The following is a 20,589-nucleotide window of genomic DNA, read 5'->3' on the forward strand; positions in this document are numbered from 1 at the left end:
TTGCCACGAGCCCTAGCTCTGGGTCACTACCAACACCGCACAAGAAGGACGGGTCTGGCATCCAGTACCGAATCGTGGGTGTCTAACCCGGAGTTGGTGCCTTCCTTCCTCTAGTCCAAGAGGGATAGGCAATGCGGTGAGGAAGGGCCAGCTAAGAGAGAATGCCGAAAATATCCACCCTTCTGCACGATTCTACAGAAAAATCCTGATCCCGGGACCCTGCCCCCAAAGCCACATTATCCACCCCCCATCTCAAGCCTTTACAGCTCCATAATTCCCCCCACGCCCCCGCCTTCCCCAAGCAGCACAGAGAAGCCCATTGTAGCCTGGAGGTTCGAGGCCCGAGGAGATGGGAGGGGAAGGAGAAGGGCGGGCAAGCCCCCGAGAACTTAGGGGAATCCCCTGATTTCCAGGCTGTCGGCTCTACCCAAAGGGGACAAGAGCTTGAGGATCTCTTCTGAGCCCCAAAGCCTTCCAAGGCTGATAACGGAGGGGAGAAGGGAGTCCTAGGCGAGTTAGAAACGGAGGTTTCCGGCCGCGGACCACCCAGTCCTAGACAGGGGACCTAAGGGAATTACGCACGCCCCAGACTTTGTAGTGTCCCATGCAAAGGCTCAACTGATCCCTCAGTGAGAAACGCGACGGAGGGAATATAGGGGCGTCCTCGGCCGGCCAGGCCTTCGAAGGTCAGGGTCCGGGCTACCCACTGGAAGGCGGGGCGGAGAAGGCAGAGAGTTTCAAGTGAGACTGGTGGATTGGCTGGCGTTGTCGGGGGAGCAGCAGCCCAGAAGCTTGGCGAGGGAGTCTAGGCAAGGGGTCCTGCGCCGAGGCGGGGGCGGGCGCTGAAGGGCGGGGCGGGGCGGGGCTGGGCGGCCGTCTCGGCCCTCCCTGGCTGGGCCCCGCGGCCTGGGAGCCGGAGCGGGCCGAGCCGCCACCGCGGCCGGAGCTGTCCCCTAGCCAGACTCGGCGAGACGCGAGAGGCGGGAGGGAGGCGGTGGCGCGCCCAGCCCCGCCCGCCCGACCGACCTAGCGTCGGACGCGGCCCGGCGCCGAGCCATGGTGAGTCCCGCGCCGCAGCCCCTGAGTCCCCTCCGCCTTCGAGCAGTCTGCTCTGGGTCCCCAGGCCCCAGCCCAGAGCCTCCCGTGTCTGCCTTGTGCTGTTCTGCGCTCCTGAAACTCTTTTCCCTCCCATCCCCCTGCCTGCCCCACTGCCTAGCTCTGTCTCCACCGGTGTTGCCTTTACCCTTTCTTCCACTCTCCTACGCCCCCTCCCCCAACGTCCCCCTCGTCCCTCCCTTAATCTACACACCTCTCCCCCCTCCTCTGTCCAGACCTGTGCCTGCCTTTGCAGGATCTCCCCCGCCCCCCTCCCGATCCTAGTTTCTTACCCGCGGGAGACCCCTGCGGGTTGGTCCTGCAGCAGTTCTGCAAGGGGCACCGCCTCGGGTCATGAGAACTGACCTGCCTGGAACCACCATTTTCCATCCCCAACCCGGTGAGGCGGGCCCACCCATCCGGCCCTGGGGGACCAGCCGCAGCTGTGGCTGGGCCAGGGCCAGGGGCATGGCCAAAGAGGGAAATTCCCGCGGAGAAAAAGGGACTGCTTTAGGGTAGTGGATGGGGCGCGCGGGGAAGGGGGGGTCACAGTACCAGGGGGCGTGACGCTGCCAGAGCCGACCAAAGATCGAGGGGGAAAGTGCCCCAGAGCTCACGCTGCAGAGAAGCGCTCTGAGCACTCTGCAGAGCCGAGGAAGAAGGGGCGGGAGCTCCCTGCCAGAGGCAGAGGACCTTGGAGCAGCACTTCAGGACCCTGGAAGCCCACATCAACAGGAGTGAACACTGTCCTGGGAACTTTCAGTCCAGAAGTATTCTTAAAGATCCATTGCAAGAATGGGCACTGCCAGGGAGAGCGCTCTCTGTAAGGGGGAGGGCGCAGGCAAGGGGGCTCTCTCTGCAGTGTGAAGGAGGGAGAGAGGCCCTACCAGGGGGCGCTCCCTGCAGGGAGTGGAGGAGGGTTAGGAGCCTTAACGGGCCCGGGCCGTTTCTCTGCTGAGGGAAGGGCACCCCCTGGTAAGGAGATTGGAGCTAGAAGAAAGAGGAACTGGGCCAGGGAGAGCTGACTCAGTCTCTAGTCTCTTCTTCAGTCCTGGCCTGCAGGAGGCCGGGTCTCTGGGCTCCCGCCCGCAGCCTCCCGCCCCAGACCCCTCCTCCCCTCCTGCCGCTGCCGTTTCCTGTGGCTGAGAGCTGAGACTCTCGCTCAGCCATGAGCTCACCGCCCCTAATGGGTTGCAGCTGCCTTGCTACTCTAGCTTTATCTCCCCCTCCCGGTCTTGGAGTCGACGGCCCACTCTGTCTCACCCCTGCCCATCTCCACCTTATCCCCACCCACGCGCCCAGTGCCCGCGGAGTACTGGGAACACTTGGGGGTCTGTCAGCTCGCCTACACATCTCGGGGCCGGATCTGTGCGCTGACGCACGGAATGTCAGTCTCCGGAGTAGCCGCCTAGCTTGGGACCAGCAAGCGACTCCAAACAGAGTAAAACAGCAGTTTTGTCTTGGGGCAAAATCAGGACGTGGGGGCCGGAGCGGGCAAAGAGCTAGGTAAATACCGCCTGGAGCATACCTTTCCCCATTTACAGCAAAAGAATCTGATAAAAGGAACTTCAAAGGCCATCTTGAAAGCGAAATAAGCTTGCAAAGGAATAGCCCAAGGGGCTGTTGTTTAGGGTGTGGGATGGAGAAGGATGTCCAGTTGATTCACTTAGGATGAAGTGGGGCTTTTTAGATGGTGACTACAGATCCAGGTTGGCAGACTCAGGTCCCCCTAGAATCAGAAAAGATTTCAGCTGGAATGCATACCATCAAGGCCTCCTCCTCCCTTCCCCACATGTTCCTTTTGTGCCTTTTTCCTCTTTCAAATGCCCACCCCATTCTTTTGTAACCCAATCCCACATGCTCTGGGAATGGATGATTGCTTTAGAGCCACTCTGGAAGAAAGAGTACTATAAAGGAGTGAGATAGTCACAATCTTTACATCCTCTTTCTTCCCACCCTTGACCTTCTCTAGGGTGAAATTGTGGACGGTGGCGCCTTCACTAAAAGTGGGGGTGTCAGGATGTTGGGCTCTGGGAAAAATGATTTTCAGAATCATTTCTGAAATGATTGTATAGCAGCACCCTCCCCCATACTCTGGTATTCTTGACTATTAGCTTAGTCCCTGACAGCCCAGTAGCCTCTCTGTCTCCTGAAGAGAGCCTATGCAACCACCTCCAATTTACAAGCATCAGTATTCACAATAAATTCTTCCTGGACTTCCGAAGCCAAGGTCTCAGAGCTTAAGTGTAGAGACCTGCTAGGCCTGTGCGCTCTAACTGGTTCTGCCCCATTTCCATCATGGACTTACTCAGATAGCATTTCCTAAGCATCACTTGGGCACACATTGTACATTGGGGGATGCAGCTGCCCATAGTCCAGTACAGGCCCTAAAAAAGTCATGCTTGGGTGATCACTAGGGGTCTGTAGCCTGGTTTTGTCTCTCCCAGGAGCCTGAGCCAGTAGAAGATTGTGTGCAGAGCACGCTTGCTGCCTTGTACCCACCGTTCGAATCCACAGCCCCCACCCTGTTGGGTCAGGTGTTCCAGGTGGTAGAGAGGACTTATCGGGAGGATGCACTGAGGTACACACTGGACTTCCTGGTACCAGCCAAACACCTGCTTGCCAAGGTCCAGCAGGAAGCCTGTGTGAGTAGCTGTGCACCCCTTTTCTGACTCTCCTAAGATCCACTGCCTCACCCAAGGCTCACCACCAGACTCATCCCCCCAACACACCACAGCCTCCCCTAATACTGATCCCTACAGAGACACTCAACTTTGTTTGCTGACTTTCCACAGTCTTTGACCCTTAAAAATAGTGACTTAGATACTAACACATGTACATGTGCATTCATCTTCCCCAAATAGCAATCTCTAAGAAATTTTGATTCCCAAAGACCCTGGCCCTCTAGACCCAATACTAGACATTTCCCCCCTCCTGTGAATTTCTCAAGATACTAAACTCCCCCAGATATGACTCAGCAAATACTTCACTTCTGCAGATGTAGAGACCCAAGAGTCTTTGATTCCTCTAAGACAATGGCATCTGCTGACCATATCTTTTAATGATTCAGTTCTTACCCACCCACACATGGAACTAACATCCTAGAGAAGCTTCTTACCATTTGAAGACATCCCTTCCTTGGCCACATGAACACTCCAAAGTCTCCCTTCCTGTTCCTCATGGATTATAGCCTACCATGCATAAGGCCATACCTGCCCAGTGTGGACCCATTCTCATTGCCTCCTCCCGCTGGTCTCTTCAGCAAAGACCTGAGTGCAGCCTACCAACCTCTTTCCCCAGGCCCAGTATAGCGGATTCCTCTTCTTCCATGAGGGCTGGCCCCTCTGCCTGCACGAGCAGGTGGTGGTGCAGCTAGCAGCTCTGCCCTGGCAGCTGCTGCGCCCAGGAGACTTCTACCTGCAAGTGGTGCCCTCTGCAGCCCAAGCACCCCGTCTGGCCCTCAAGTGTCTAGCCCCAGGGGGTGGGCGGGTGCAGGAGTTACCTGTGCCCAATGAGGCCTGTGCCTACCTGTTCACACCTGAGTGGCTACAAGGCATCAACAAGGACCGACCAACAGGTCGTCTCAGCACTTGCCTACTATCTGCACCCTCTGGGATTCAGAGACTGCCCTGGGCCGAGCTCATCTGCCCACGATTTGTACACAAAGGGGGCCTCATGGTTGGACATCGGCCAAGCACAATACCCCCAGAACTGCCACCTGGACCCCCAGGGCTTCCTAGCCCGCCACTCCCTGAGGAGGTGCTGGGCACCCGGAGTCCTGGGGATGGGCACAATGCTCCTGCCGAAGGACCAGAGGGTGAGTATGTGGAGCTATTAGAAGTGACGTTGCCTGCGAGAGGAAGCCCCACAGATGTTGAGGGCCTTTCTGGCCTGTCTAGAACCCGGACAGTACCCACACGCAAGAGTGCTGGAGGGAAGGGCCGGCACCGGAGACACCGGGCATGGATGCACCAGAAAGGCCTGGGGACTCGGGACCAGGATGGAGCACGCCCACCTGGTGAGGGAAGCAGCACCAGAGCCTCTCCCGGGTCCCCCCCTGGAGCTGAAGCTCTCCCAGAGGCAGCAGTCCTGGAGGTGTCTGAGCCTCCAACAGAAGCCTTGGGAGAAGCCTCTGAATCTTGCCCCCTTCGGCCAGAGGAATCTGGAGGAGGAGCAGGCCAGGGAACTGAAGGACCAGTTGGTACACCTCGGAGAACAGGCAAAGGAAACAGGAGAAAGAAGCGAGCTGCAGGCAGAGTGGCTCTTAGCCGAGGAGGGGATAGTGCCCCACTCAGCCCTGGGGACAAGGAAGAGACCATCCACCAGGAAGCCCTTGTCAATCTGCTTTCACCAAATGTACAAGAGCTTCCAGAATCCAGCCTAGTTAAGGAAGAGAATGAAGGCTCTGGAAAGCCAGAATGTGAGCCAAAAGAGGAGCTCACACCAGCAGATGAAAAAGAGCCTTGGCTTTCAGAAGACTGTGGGCCTAAAGAAGGAGGGCCCCAAGAGAGAGTGCAAGAGGGATCAAACCTGGCAAGTACGGCAGGTAAGAGGACACTGAGATCCAAGACAGAGGGTGGGCTGGAAGAGGATCAGGGGTTAGGCTGGGCCCAAAACAGCCAGACCCATCCTCACTTTAGGCCACAGCTCTGCCTGTGTCTGTGTAGGATCCACAGAGGGGCTCCTGAATGACCCCCTAACACAACCCGTGGAGACAGTGCAGGAGGTAAAAGGGGATAGCATCCCAGAAGAGGCCCCTCCAGTCTCCATCTCTGATGACCCTGATGTAGCTTGGGACTTGATGGCATCTGGATTCCTCATCCTGACTGGTTAGTGGACATCAGTATATAAAGGGAGAGGGACTTGGGGAAAGAGAAGCAGTTGAAGTGGGCTTGGAAGGGAGGTAGGGTGGAAGGGAGGTAGCCAAGGACTGCTCCCAGCCAGGACAGCCTGGCCATTTTGTGTCTTCAGGAGGGGTGGACCAGAGTGGGCGAGCTCTACTGACCATTACCCCACCGTGCCTTCCTGAGGAGCCCCCACCCTCCAGAGACATGCTGAGCACTACTCTTCATTATCTCCACTCACTGCTCAGGTAACTGCGGTGAGCACGAGGACCCTATACAGTAACCTCCTGAGTCCCGAGGACCTGACCTCCTTCTCAGGACACTGACCTTTTGATTTTTAGCACACCTACTGCTTCAACTCTCAGCTTTCCAAGTCTTTGACCTTACTGACTCCTGACTTCTAGACACCATGCTACAGGCTTGTATTTAATTCATACCTTGCTAAAACATAGAATTCTTATTTCCAGACCTTAGTCCCTTGGCCATGTCAGTAAACTCCAGATTACTGGTCACCACCTCTTGGACACCCATCCCAGACTTTGGCCCTTTGCTTGTTGTTTCCCAAATGTACCAGGAACTGACTTCTCCTGAAGACTACTAATACTAAATCAGACCTATGCCTCTGCCCTGCCCTACCTGCTATCTCCCCAATAGGCACACACACTGCAACCTCCTTAGCTCTTCTGCCTCCATAGGCCTGATCTTCAGTTATTGGGACTGTCGGTTCTGCTTGACCTTCGCAAGGCACCCCCACTGCCTCCAGCACTCATTCCTGCCCTGAGTCAACTTCAGGTAACCAATCCCTCTACACAGGCTCTTCCCCTAGATCCTCAGTCTCCCCTGGTGCCCTTCCAAGCCACCCAGTTGCCCACAGTTTTAGAGTTATTCTTCTTACTCTCAGGACTCAGGAGACCCTCCCCTCATTCAGCGGCTATTGATTATCACCCAGGATGACCCTCCGGCTGAATTCCATGGACTTCAGGTTTGATCCCCTCGCTCCCACCTAGTACCCCATCAGAGTGGAGACAGGCTATCAGGAGCCTGAGGCTGGTCTCTAAATTCATGGGTGCCTGGTTAGAAACCCCTGCCTTTACATGTCTACAGGGTGCTGAGTTGCTGTCTGAGAATGATCTGAAAAGAGTGGCCAAACCAGAGGAGCTACAGTGGGACTTAGGAGGTCACAGGGACCCCTCTCCCAGCCATTGGGTAGAGGTACATCAGGTAAGCTTTCACTCTACCACTTAGGACCCTGGGACATAAGAATGACCCAGCTGAGGACGTTGTAGGAGAGAAGACAGATCCAGGACACAACCCTGGGAGTGGGAAAAAGTGATTTCCACTCCTTTCAATTCAGCAAGTATTTATGGTTCACAAACTATGATCAAGTAGCAATGGGCTACTGGGGGGATGGGAAGAGTATGTTAAATCTTTATTTATTTATTTATTTGGTACCAAGGATTGAACCCAGGAGCTCTTAACCAGTGAGCCACATCCCTAGCCCTTTTTATATTTTATTTAGAAACAGGATCTTGTTATGTTGCTTAGGGCTTCACTAAGTTGCTGAGGATAGCTTTGAACTTGTGATCCTCCTGCCTCCACCCTTCCCAAGTGCTGTGATTACTCGCACACATCACCACACCTGGCTTAAATTCTGTTTTATTTTTTAATGATGTTATTGCACTTTTTATACCTTTATTTATTTTATTTTTTTAATGTGATATTGAGGATCAAACCCTGTGCCTCACACATGCTAGGCCAGCGTTCTACCACTGAGCTACAACTACAGTGTTATTTAATATCACATTAAATAACATGACTTTTGGTGGGAGATTAAGTTATAAAATAACTAGAGAAGAATGCTAGATAGAGTCATTGGATTTCTGGAAAGTGCCAGAGTCAAAAGGCTGGTTTTTGTTCCATATGACCTTGGACAGGTTACCTTATCTCACTTCCAGAGATGGTGCCCTTTCTCTATCTGCTCCCTGCACCAATATCCAGGCCCTCAGGATTCTCACCCCAAAGTACAGCAATTGTGATATGATCTCTAAAGCTCCTTCCAGCAATTATCTGCAAGGATTCTGTGAATCTAGGTGCTGCAAGTGTTCAAGAAGAGAGGAATAATCATGATCCAAGTGTGAAATCGGAGGTGAAACATGGTCTGTGAGCTGTGTATCAAGAGGGAAGTGGACACGGGCTCAGTGGCACACACCTATAATCCCAGCAGCTCTGGAGGCTGAGGCAGGAGGATAAGGAGTTCAAAGCCAGCCTCAGCACCTTAATCCCTAAGCAACTCAGTGAGACCCTGTCTCTAAATAAAATACAAAAATTAAAAGGGAGAGGGGCTAAGGATGTGGCTCAGTGTTAAGTGCCCCTGGATTCAATCCCCAGTACCAAAAAAAAGGAAGTGGAACTGGAGTAAGGTATGTAGTACACCTGTGATCCCAGCTGAGAGGAGGCTGAAACTGGAGGATCACAAGTTCAGGGCCAGCCTTGGTAGCCTTGGCAACTTAGCAAGACCCTGTCTCAAAATAAAAAATAAAAGGGCTGGGGGGTGTAGATCAGTGCTAGAGCACCCTGGGTTTCAATCCCTGTTACCTCTACACACACACACACACACACACACACACACACGCGCCTGCGCAGAGAAATGGGTCTTTTGAGGCAGACAGGAGGGTTATCCACGGTTAAGACCTAGTGCAGCAGAAAAGAAAACTCAGGTTTACTAAACTATAAAATGCCAGGCCATGGTAGGTACTGGGCTGGTATTACCTCTTTAAAACTCATAGAATCCTGTCTTATCCCAATTTTACAGCTGAGGAAAATAAGGTTCAGAGTTTTGGGACCCACCTGATGTTATCCAATTTGTAAGAAGCAGGCAGCATGCTGAAATAGAGCCCAGCATTACCTCCATTAAAGTCTCTGGGGCTGCCTCAACCCACCCTAGGACTTAGGTGCCTCATCCCAAACTCTGATCTTTGACTCCCTGCTTGTGGGTTTCAGGAAGTGGCAAGGCTGTGCAGCCTGTGTCGAGGTGTGTTGAGCTCTGTAAGGAAGGCCATTGAGGAACTGGAGAGAGCAGTGGAGCCAGAAGGAGAGGTATGAAATGAGAAGGACAATTGGGGATGGGATAGAGATGGGACTGAAGTGGGCACTCTAGTAGAACCTTAGCTGCCAATTGCTCCTTTTCCCTAGGAGACGGTGGGAATGCCCAAGCCCCTGCAGAAAGTGCTAGCAGATCCCCGGCTGACTGCACTGCAGAGGGATGGAGGAGCCATCTTGATGAGGCTACGCTCCACTCACAGCAGCAAGTATGAGATGGGTGTGCAGAGGCAGGTAGAAGTGGGAGGGGGAAACACAGCAGAGGGCTGCCAGCAACCTTAACTACCTCATAATTCTTACTGCACATGTATCTGGGTAGGATATTGTTTTTTTTTTTTTAATTTATTATCTCATAACCTTCACAACATTACTGTGTGCTAGTTACAATTATGAATAAGGACTTGGAGGATCAGAAATGTTAAATATCTTGGCCAGGCTAATTCAGTGAATGGGAGAGCTGGGATTCAAGTTCAGGTAGTCTAAGTCTGGCCCATATCTGATCCACAGTGTTATGCCACCTCTCATGTTTATGTCCCTGGAGATGAAAAGTCAGAGTCAAGGGGCTTGACAAGGGCAAAGGTTTATTCTGTCCCAACCTTCCCTAGGTTGGAGGGCTCAGGCCCAGCTACACTATATCAGGAGGTGGACGAGGCCATTCATCAGCTTGTGCGCCTCTCCAACCTGCACGTGCAGCAGCAAGAGCAGCGGCAACGCCTGCAACAACTCCAGCAGGTGAGCTAGAACTCTAGACTGTTCTTACTCAGTCTGGGAACCTGGTCTCTGGTACCCACTTCTCTGAATAGTTAGCATTCATGACATTCTTTTTGCCAGGGTACGCTGAATACCCCACCCTTTCACCTTACCTGCCCAGGGGGTTGGTTATTAAGTATGAGATTCAATCACAGGGTGGAAGCATCTCAGCACCAGCAAAGAGAAGCCAGGTCTCCTCTCTGTTTGATCAGGGTCTTTAGAGATTGTTAGAGATGCTCAGTGCCCTAGGGAATTCAGGGGAAAACTGATTGACTCTGGAGTGACTTCTTCCTTAATTTAAAAATAATCTCTCGATACCAGCTCTTTAGCTACACGGCCACAAATGCCACCTTTACTCTTATGCAGTGTCATCCCCCAGATCTGAGGCTGGAAGTATCCTATCTTCTTCCATCTTAGGAGAGAGCATTACAGGCCCCTGGGGGGAACCAGGTCCTCTTTGTGGGGAAGATTCAAGAATAAGACTAGCTCCTCCGAACCTTGACTCTTTTTTCCTGGGATTAAGAGCCCCACAAGGATTTGCTCTCCACCCTACCACTTAGAGTAGAGGGGTCTTTGATATCTGGTTTTTCTGCTTTAGTCCCAAGCATGACGACAGCAGTGTCATGAACCTGCCTGTGGGCATCAGGGGAAGGCTCATCTCAGGGTCAATGCTAAGTAGGGGTCAGAACTTTTTTGTGTGGGGATTGCTGTATTTTAATTTCTGCTATTCCAATATCCAAGGGATCATCTCTTACTGTTTGTTGGCTGGATGATTAGCTGTCTCCCCTCTCCACTCCTGATTTTAAAACCTATTTAAAAATAGGATTTAAAGGTTAAAATGTTCTATTTGAGTTCTAGCTCTACTATGTATAAGGTGTTGGACAAGTCATGCATTTTTCTGAGATCCTAAGTTCACCTCTGTCAAATGGAAATAGTTATAATTAACACATAAGGTAGTTAGGATAATCAAATTAATTCATCAAAGTACTCTATTAAAGTGGTTATTGTTGACACTATGAGGAACATTCTCAGACTTCTCAGCCTCAGGCTGCCCTACCCCAGCTTCCAGCCTTTCTTCAGAGGAAAAAAAAAAAAATACCATTTCTTTTTGGTCAAACATCCAGAACTAGCACATGAGTTCCTTTCCATAATAAGCAACTAAATCTGGGCACACACATTCACACACATGTATCTACCTTCTCCAGGCATAGTACCAGGACTCTCACCCATTAGTTGCCAGGCACAGGACCTATGACATTTCTCCTGGCTGGCCGTTGGCTGGTTACTCAGATGACCCTCATCCTGCCTTTGGTTCACCCAAGTTCTATTTCACTCTCCAGGCCTAGCCCTGGAACTCTAACCCGCCTCCATCAATGCTTCCTGCCAGCTCAGCCTCATCTGGCACTTTACTAAAGGCTCCTTACTCAGTTTTTCACCTGATCTTTGTGGAAACTATTATCATTCATTTTTACCAACTGCAATTACAGATGAGATAAAATGGGTTACCCAAGGTTCTACAGATCCAGGTGGAAAACTGGAGCTGGATTTGAATCTTTTCTTACCTTTCTCCTCCACGGTCTTCTCCCTCATGGGCCCTGTTCTCCCACCCCATCTGCCTCAGGTGTTGCAGTGGCTCTCGGGCCCAGGGGAGGAGCAGCTAGCCAGCTTCACTGTGCCCGGAGACTCCCTGTCTACCCTGCAGGAGATAGAATTGCGATTCCGAGCCTTCAACACTGAGGTTCAGGTGAGAAGGGAGAAGAAACAGGCTGGGATTGTGGCTCAGTGGTAGAGTGCTCGCCTAGCATGCAGGGACACTGGGTTCAATCCTCAGCACCACGTAATTGTAAAATAAAGATATTGTGTCCATCTAAAACTAAAAAATAAATATTATTTTTTTTTTAAAAAAAAAAGGGAGAAGAAACACAGGGAGGTAGGGTGTTGACTAATTGGGAGTGAGGACCAGGTCTGAGCGTGGTCTTCTTTCTCCAGGAGCGTCTATCCCAGGCACGGGAGGCTGTTACTCTGGAGGAGGACATGGCCTCCCAAAAGGTTCTGGATATCTTTGAGCAACGGCTGGAGCAGGTTGAGAGCAATCTCCATCGGGCCTTGCGGCTACAGCGCTTCTTCCAGCAGGTGCACACAGAGCCCCTTCCTTCTGTGCCCACCATTTCCTCTCGTTGGCCTGGAGAGGCTGAGTAGGCAATTTTGTTAAGCACAGGGACTCAGGAGCTCATCTCCTTGGCTTTGACTCTTAGCTTGGCCGCCTACTTGAATGATTTGAGATAAGGTACTAAACCTGAATGTGCCTTGGCACATTCTGCCTCACAGACCTGCTGTAAGGATATCAAGAAACAATATATAGAAGCACTTCATACCAAGCCTGCCACTTATAAACTCTGTATAAGTTTTAGCAGTTCTTTTATCTAGGATCCTGTCTCCATCCCATCTCCAAGTGACATGGTTAGGCAGTAATGCTAGGACAAGGAAAGGACATAGGGTGTTGGGATGGTTGGGGACATTGGGAGACCATCAGCAAGAGGAACAGAGATGTTGCATGCATTTGAAAGTGGCACAGGTCCTCACCCTCATCCCTTTGTCTTTTAGGCCCATGAGTGGGTGGATGAGGGTTCTGCTCGGCTGGCAGGAGCTGGGCCAGGTCGGGAGGCCTTGCTGGCAGCCTTAGCCCTTCGACGAGCCCCGGAGCCCAGTGCTGGCACCTTCCAGGAGATGCGGGCCCTGGCCTTGGACCTGGGCAGCCCAGCAGCCCTGAGAGAATGGGGACGCTGCCGGGCCCGTTGCCAAGAGCTGGAGAGGAGGATTCAGCAACAGCTGGGAGAGGAGGCCAGTCCTCGGGGCCAGCGACGACGACGGGCAGACAGTGCCAGCAGTGCAGGGGTCCAGCGAGGCTCCCACAGTCCCTCACCCAGCCTCAGCTCCCTGCTGCTCCCCAGCAGCCCTGGGCCACGGGCTGCCCCATCCCATTGCTCCCTGGCCCCATGTGGAGAAGACTACGAGGAGGAAAGTCCCGAGCTGGCTCCAGAAGCAGATGGCAGGCCCCCAAGGGCAGTGCTAATCCGAGGCCTGGAGGTCACCAGTACCGAGGTGGTAGACAGGACGTGCTCACCACGGGAACATGTGCTGCTGGGCCGGGCTGGGGGACCGGATGGGCCGTGGGGAGTAGGCACCCCCCGGATGGAGCGCAAGCGAAGCATCAGGTGAGAACCCAGCCCAATTAGTGCCCAAAAGACAGAGCCAACTTGCCAGCAAGAAAAAACATGACATTGTTAGGGATAATAGCTCCCTTTTATGCCCCAGTGACACTTTCTCTGCCACTCCTTGTCCCTTGTCCCTTCAGTGCCCAGCAGCGTCTGGTGTCTGAACTGATTGCCTGTGAACAGGAGTATGTGACCACCCTAAGTGAACCGGTACCATCCCCTGGACCTGAGCTGACCCCTGAACTTCGGGGCACCTGGGCTGCCACTCTGAGTGCCCGGGAGAGACTTCGAAGCTTCCACAGGACACACTTTCTGCGGGAGCTTCAGGGCTGCGCTGCCCACCCTCTGCGCATTGGGGCCTGCTTCCTTCGCCATGTGAGTGATCCTCTAAAACGTCTTTTAGGTTCCTTTCTTTTCCCATGATCTAGCCCCATCCACCCGTTCCTCCTTCATATCCACTACCCACTGCCCACTACCTCCTCAAGTAGTCTATGAGTTTGGGGCTCAACCCCACTTTCTGGGCACCTCTGGCTCTGCTCAGCCTCTCCGTCCCCGCCCCCCCAGGGCTACCTGGGCTTCACTCTCTTCCTGGAAGGATGAGGGCTCCCTGGTGACCTATCCGTCCTTAGGCTACAGTGAGGATGAAGGGGAAGGGAGAGTCTGTCTGCAGGGGCCTCACCAGGAATGAGTGAGAACTTGTGCCTTCCTTATTTGTGCAGGGGGACCAGTTCAGCCTCTATGCTCAGTATGTGAAGCACCGACATAAACTGGAAAATGGTCTGGCTACACTCAACCCCCCAGCCAAGGTAAACTCCTCTCGAACCCTCATGAGAAGAGGGTCTGAGAAGACCTAAAAACTCACCCCACTTCAACATCCGTCAGGGATAAAAAGCTTTCTTAAATGTGCCCAGGAATGCCTTCTACCTATCATGTCCCAGAGTTGCTGAGGGAGGGACAAGCACTGGACTAGGAGCCTGGTGAGGCTGGGTGTTTATCCAGTTCCCCCAACTGAGGAACTTGGGTAAGATTCTTGATTCCTCAGGGCCTCCATTTCAACGTCTGGTAAACCGAGGGCAATATTCCCTCCATCTTGAGCTCTCACAGAGAGTTCAAGGATCAAAAGACTTTGCATCAAAAGATATGAAAGTGATTTCAAAAGCTAAATGCCAGAGACTATAAGGTGTTATTCCCTAGGTTTCTTTTCCAACTTCCTTTAGAATGCAGAGTATGGTTGCATTTCTTACAGGCCTCCTGCCTGTCTTCTTTCTGGAGGAAAGGGTTTTGCCTTATCTTTGGGGGTATCTGGGTTTCATCTATACTCTAAAGCTTGGACCCAACCTACTACCCACCTTCCCCCAAAGTTTGGCCCCCCACAGGCACCAGCCCCTTCCCTCATCCTGTCTGTTTCCTCACCCAGGGCTCCATGGAGAGTGGCCCTTACCTTCCCCAGGCCCTGCAGCAGCCCTTGGAGCAACTGGCTCGGTATGGGCGGCTCTTGGAGGAGCTCCTGAGGGAAGCTGGGTCTGAGCCCAGTTCTGAGCGCCAGGCCCTTGGGGCTGCTCTGCAGTTGCTCAGAGAACAAGAGTCCCGAGGCAGAGACCTGCTAGCTGTAGAGGCAGTGCGAGGCTGTGAGGTAAGGCCCTGGCTCTAGTCCCTCTGTTCAAACTGCCTAGCCCTGTAGCCTCAGACAGTGTAGACTGATGACAAGAAAACCAGAGTTAAGGCCAGAGGGCCCTAAACTCTAAATTTGTGTGTGTTGGGGCGGGGGTGGGTGGCGCATACCAGAGATTGAACTCGGGGGCACTCAGCCACTGAGCCAAATCCCCTGTCCTATTTTGTATTTTTTATTCAGAGACAGGGTCTCACTGAGTTGCTTAGCACCTCACTTTTGCTGAGGCTGGCTTTGAATTCACGATCCTTCTGCCTCAGCCTCCCAAGCCGCTGAGATTACAGTCATGCACCACTGCATCCAGCTCTAATTTTTTTCTTATTCTTTTAAAGTTGTAGATGGACAGAATGCCTTTATTTATTTATTTATTTATATGTGGTGCTGAGGATCAAACCCAGTGCCTCATGCATGCTAGGCAAGCACTCTGCCATTAAGCTACAGCCCCAGCCCAATAAGCTCTAATTTTTAATCAGCTGGATGGATTTCATTGTCACTGAAGTTAAGTGGTCCTTTGTTTCCTCATCTGTAAATAAAGAAGCTGTGTCCTGCCCTACATCCCATACCTACATCTGCCTTGTGCTCTCCTATTCCTTTCCTAATTCTTATCTTTCCCTTTCTGGTCTACACTTCTACCTGCATCTCAACACCCAACACATTCTTTTTTTTTTTTTTTTTTTTTTTAAAGAGAGAGTGAGAGAGAGAGAGAGAGAGAATTTTTAATATTTATTTTTTAGTTCTCGGCGGACACAACATCTTTGTTGGTATGTGGTGCTGAGGATCGAACCCGGGTCGCACGCATGCCAGGCGAGCGCGCTACCGCTTGAGCCACATCTCCAGCCCCCCAACACATTCTTTATTCACCTCTACCATGTCTTTTTCCTGCCCTGAGATTCCAGAACAGACTAAAATAAAATCTTCCTTGCTCTGAGATAAACTTATTCTAGTTCTTTGCTGGCTCTCTTCCTCGGTCCCCAAAATGCAAAGGTTTTCCAAGGGGAGACTTTGAGTTCTAGTGTGCAGTGCACCTTCCCATAATGAGAGGCAGGATTGTGCTGGTAGACCAGCTGTACTGTACATGGTGACCAGTGAATGGATTCTAGGCTGAGGGCTTTTCTAATTTCCTGACTCTGCCTGAGAACCAGTGCATTAGGCCCCCGTGCTCTATAAATCTATTTTTACTCCTTGTAAAGTACATACAAAAGGATCCAGAGCCAACCACTTTTCCTTTTCCTCTCCCCAGATAGATCTGAAGGAGCAGGGACAGCTCTTGCATCGGGATCCCTTCACTGTCATCTGTGGCCGGAAGAAGTGTCTTCGCCATGTCTTTCTTTTTGAGCACCTCCTTCTGTTCAGCAAGCTCAAGGGCTCTGAAGGGGGTTCTGAGACTTTTGTTTACAAGCAGGCTTTTAAGGTACATTGCCTGGAGTTGGAGTAGGTGAAGGGGACAGGAAGCTATGCTGTACTTGAGAACTCAAAGTGTTCTAAGAGTTCACCCCCAATCCAGGTTCTGAATAGGCTTTGACCTATAACCAGTCATCAAGTTAAGGTATCAGAGGATGACAGAAGTCCCTGCCATTGGTCTACCCCATGGGTTTTTCATGTAGTCCATGCAGATTTATGGAGCATTCTAAGTCAGACTTGGAAGAGGATCTTTCCCACCAAGGACACATATGCCTTTTGAATTAGGAGTGGTCCCTGTGGTATGAGAGGAAAGGACACTATCCATGAAGAGGGAAAGCTTGCTTTAGGGAACCAGCCAGATAAATGTCCTTAGCAACCTATAGTCTTGGATGAGGCAGTGTGGAATGATTCTAAAGATTTCTTAACTCTGTCCCCTACACTAGTTCCAGCTCTTTAGGGGGTAGTTATAGTACAGAGAAAAAGGCCTAGATTTGGAATAAGAGACATGGGTTCAAGTCCTTACTCTAGTAATCTACATAAATTCTTGGGCAAGTTGCTGCCTATCTCTGGGCCTCATTTCCCCTTCTGTAAATTATGCATGGAGAGCATTTGGCACCTGGTGAGAGTTAAATAAATGTTTACTGACCGTCTATCTACCAAATGCCAGGCTAAATGTAGTACTTGTTCATGTGATACCATCCAGCTAGAATTCATGCACCTTCAACCATTCCCCCTACTCTTCCTCAGACTGCTGACATGGGGCTTACAGAAAACATTGGGGACAGTGGACTCTGCTTTGAACTGTGGTTTCGGCGGCGGCGTGCACGAGAGGCATACACTCTGCAGGCAACTTCACCAGAGATCAAACTGAAGTGGACGAGTTCTATTGCGCAGCTGCTATGGAGACAGGCAGCCCACAACAAGGGTACTGGGCAGAGCTGTGGGAAAACGTACTTGGAACCAGGGTTATGGCAGGAGGTTTTCTGGAGAACATGGAGATTGCTTAGGAAAATGGTGTAGGATGCAGAAAAAAGAATGACTTAAGATTCAAGATCTGGCTTGAGAGAGAATTGCTGAATAGAAATTAGCCTAAGATGTACCAAAAAGAAAGAAAAAGCTAACACATGTCAGGAAAATGAGAGTAAATGGGTGGGCAAGAGAGAAAATATTTGAGATTAAGAACTGGTGCCACTTATTTGCTGGATTAGTTTTTGTTTTTCTTTTTCTTTTTTAGTTGTTCTTTTTAGATATACATGATGGCAGAATGCATTTTGACATATTTTACATACATGGAGTATAACTTATTCTAATTAGGATCCCATTCTTGTGGTTGAACATCATGTGGAGTTACACTGGTTGTGTGTTCATATGTGAACATAGGAAAGTTATGTCCAATTTATTCTACTGTCTTTCCTATTCCCATCTTGGTTTTTGTTTTTATTTGATTCTGTGAACCTCATTCTATTCTACTCATCTGAAAAATGAAATAGTAATTATTTTTTTATTTCATTTTATTTTTGCTGTATTGGGGATGAATCCAGAGCCTTGGACATACTAGGCAAGCACTCTACTACTAAGCTACGTCCCCAGGAAGCAGGGAGGATTATATAAGGTGATATATATGGAAGCATCTTATAAAATGGAAAGATTATAAAATTGTGAGTTTTGCTCTTAATGCCCAACAGAAAAGGAAGATTAGAAAAGTTGGTGGGCAGCCAGGATGCCACATATGTGAGAACAGATAGATATAAATTGGAGGAAATCAACAACTACCATCACCATTCCTGTAGTGATAGCCAACAGGAAGTGTAATGAGATACCAGAGGAAGAGAGGGAGTAATGAGAGTTGGGAAGAAGCAAAATAAAGGGTGAACCAGTGATGTGTTAGAGCTGGAGCCAAGTAGTTTGCTAACAGGGTCTTTGTTCCCTAGAACTCCGAGTACAGCAAATGGTCTCTATGGGTATTGGAAATAAACCCTTCTTGGACATCAAAGCCCTTGGGGAACGGACCCTGAGTGCCCTGCTCACTGGAAGAGGTAAGGGCCAAGGTGCTGGGGGTGTCCCCGGAATCATACCTTGATCAGCTCCAAGCACGATGGGGAGGCATGGAGGAAAGTCAGGAAGGGTAATGAGTGGGCATCTCTCTTTCTAAAATCTGTGGGACTAACTGGGAGGCCCTCTAATGAGACAGTTGTTCTGGGAAGCCAGGAGTGCTTTCCCACACCAGCACCCCACCCCCACCCCAACTCCCCACTCTCTACAGCCGCCCGCACCCGGGCCTCCGTGGCCGTGTCATCCTTTGAGCATGCCGGCCCTTCCCTTCCCGGCCTCTCGCCGGGAGCCTGCTCCCTGCCTGCCCGCGTCGAGGAGGAGGCCTGGGATCTGGACGTCAAGCAAATTTCCCTGGGTGAGGCACCTCTCAAGGGGTGGCTCCCAACAGCCGGGTCATCATGGTGATGTTCAGGCTGCCTGCTGCTGAGCAATTCCTTTTTCTAGCCAAGTAGCCCAGTTGCCATGACAATATGTACAGCTTCCCCACTGCTAAAAGAGCTTTCCATGTGGTTGCTAGGGTGATGCTTACAGCAGCCTGTTGCTAAGAAGCACTTCCTCTGTACCTCTCTTTCTCTAGCTCTCCTTGGGTTTCTATGGAAACTGCCTCAGCTTCCTGTTGTACCCTCCTGGTTCACCACGGCAATCCTTATAGTTTCCTGTCGCTTCTTCCCTGGTTGTTCTAATGATGCTGCTGACAATTTCCTGCCTCTTGGTAGGGGGGTTCTCTTGCAACTGGATTGCTATGGTGACACAGCTTCCTGTTGCTATGGAGCTTTTTCCTCCTTGACGGAGCAGCTTGGTTGCTTAAGGTAATCTGCAGGAGTTCAATACCCTACTCTCACCCTAGCTTCCCCTCTAGCCCCAGAAACACTTGACTCTTCTGGAGATGTGTCCCCAGGACCAAGACACAGCCCCAGCCTGCAACCCCCCCACCCTGGGAGCAGCACTCCCACCCTGGCCAGTGGAGGGATCTTAGGGCTATCCCGGCAGGTAAGTATCTGCAGTAAAGCTGGGAATGGTTGATCTCTTTGGCTACTTTCTGGGTGGGCTTTTCTGATCATCCAGCCCACTGGGGGAGTGGGAGAACCAATGATCCCAGCTGAGGATGCAGATTGGATTTATTGCACAGTCTGCCTTTCTCCTCTCCCCCAGGCCTAGCTAAGAGGTATCAATGCCAAAGGTGAAAAAAACAAATCTTTAGTAAGAAGCAGGCTTGAGAGAGAGAGAGAAAGAGAGAGACAGACAGAGAGACAGACAGACAGGAAATATCTCCAAATTCATTGCAGTTTCTCTGCCCTCAGAGTCATGCCCGAGCCCTGAGTGACCCCACCACACCTCTGTGACCTAGGTGAGTTCATATCCCCTTTCTCTCTTCTGTCCTTCAAGTGCCCTTCTTCCTAGCCTAAGCTGCTTGACAGTCAGGTTCTTCCCTTTCCCAATCCATCCTTCTTTTCTCCTGGCTTCTAGAGAAGATCTGGAACTTGGCTGCAGCCCCTCCTCTCCACGTGTTTTGAGCTGGGATGTCAGTGGGACATAACAAAGGACTAGAAGAGCACCGAATTCCTTCCCTCTGCTCCCTGAACAGAAAGGGGATTCAAGGACCAGAGCATCCCCCTGCTACTGCTATCTCTAGCTCTCCCCTGCTTGGTGCCTTATCCTGCAGGAACCAGAATGGCCATATCTGCTTCCCTTCATAGCCTGGAAAAGGGAAATTATCCCTTTTCTAATTTTCTCTCATCCTTGGCCACTACGCATCCCCAGGACACCTCTCTGACAGCCTGTTTCTCCTCATCCTGATTCTCCCAGAGAAGACTCATCTCTGCCAGGTCACCTGGTTCCTGGTGACTCCATCCTGGGTTGTCACAGGAAATGGAGCTATGAAAACCATACTACAGAGTGGGGCCAGAACTGCAGACTTTTTATGTGTAATTATTGTTATTATAATACTATTATTATATTAAATGTATTTACTCACACTTTGCCTCCCAGGAGCCAGAACAATCCTCTGGATTAAGGTTTTGCAACTAACTTGAGCACCTCCCTAAACCAACCATTAACTAGAATACAGAAAATAAAACCAAGGCTGAAGTACCCTTTATCCTTTACTGTCCGAAAACTATGCAAGAGCCTAGGAAAATGTGCTTCCTCCATAGTGGCTTCCAGAAGATCAATGAATTTTTGGAGGTTCCTTCTCCCACATCTTGAGGCTAACTAAGCTAGTCACAGACAAACTGGGGTCTAGCACAGCCCAACAGTTTTCCAAAGAGGTCTTCAAGCCACAGTGCATGAGAACCCCCTAGCCTATTTCTTTTTTTTTTTTTTTTTTAAACTTTTTTTTTTTTTTTTAATATTTATTTTTCAGTTCTCGGCGGACACAACATCTTTGTTGGTATGTGGTGCTGGGGATCGAACCCGGGCCGCACGCATGCCAGGCGAGCGCGCTACCGCTGAGCCACATCTCCAG

General features: G+C 51.0%; 1 protein-coding gene across 5 annotated transcripts; it reads left to right on the forward strand.

The window, feature by feature from the left end:
- The first annotated feature begins 958 nt into the window (after positions 1–958).
- On the forward strand, positions 959–20,554 carry Arhgef40 (Rho guanine nucleotide exchange factor 40). Of its 5 annotated transcripts, XR_013343754.1 has the most exons (25): positions 959–1,059; positions 3,543–3,740; positions 4,396–5,641; positions 5,763–5,924; positions 6,067–6,187; positions 6,635–6,731; positions 6,841–6,921; positions 7,044–7,160; positions 8,940–9,035; positions 9,132–9,247; positions 9,644–9,770; positions 11,410–11,532; positions 11,778–11,921; positions 12,393–13,003; positions 13,144–13,378; positions 13,723–13,809; positions 14,421–14,636; positions 15,913–16,083; positions 16,821–16,998; positions 18,005–18,109; positions 18,337–18,480; positions 18,973–19,115; positions 19,427–19,473; positions 19,593–20,050; positions 20,488–20,554. XR_013343754.1 is itself a non-coding variant. In XM_026414199.2 (24 exons), exons 1-23 carry the CDS (start codon positions 1,057–1,059, stop codon positions 19,466–19,468), a joined length of 4,563 nt encoding a protein of 1,520 aa, XP_026269984.1. In that variant the 5' UTR covers positions 959–1,056; the 3' UTR covers positions 19,469–19,473; positions 19,593–20,255. The 5 variants fall into 5 exon arrangements, 4 of the variants coding, with proteins under 4 accessions (XP_026269984.1, XP_026269985.1, XP_026269986.1 ...); XM_026414199.2 differs by lacking the exon at positions 20,488–20,554 and having other exon boundaries at positions 19,593–20,255; XM_026414200.2 differs by lacking the exon at positions 20,488–20,554 and having other exon boundaries at positions 18,985–19,115; positions 19,593–20,255.
- The last annotated feature ends 35 nt before the right edge of the window (positions 20,555–20,589 follow it).

Source organism: Urocitellus parryii, chromosome 6 (assembly GCF_045843805.1).
Source record: "Urocitellus parryii isolate mUroPar1 chromosome 6, mUroPar1.hap1, whole genome shotgun sequence".
NCBI classification, from domain to species: Eukaryota; Metazoa; Chordata; class Mammalia; order Rodentia; family Sciuridae; genus Urocitellus; species Urocitellus parryii.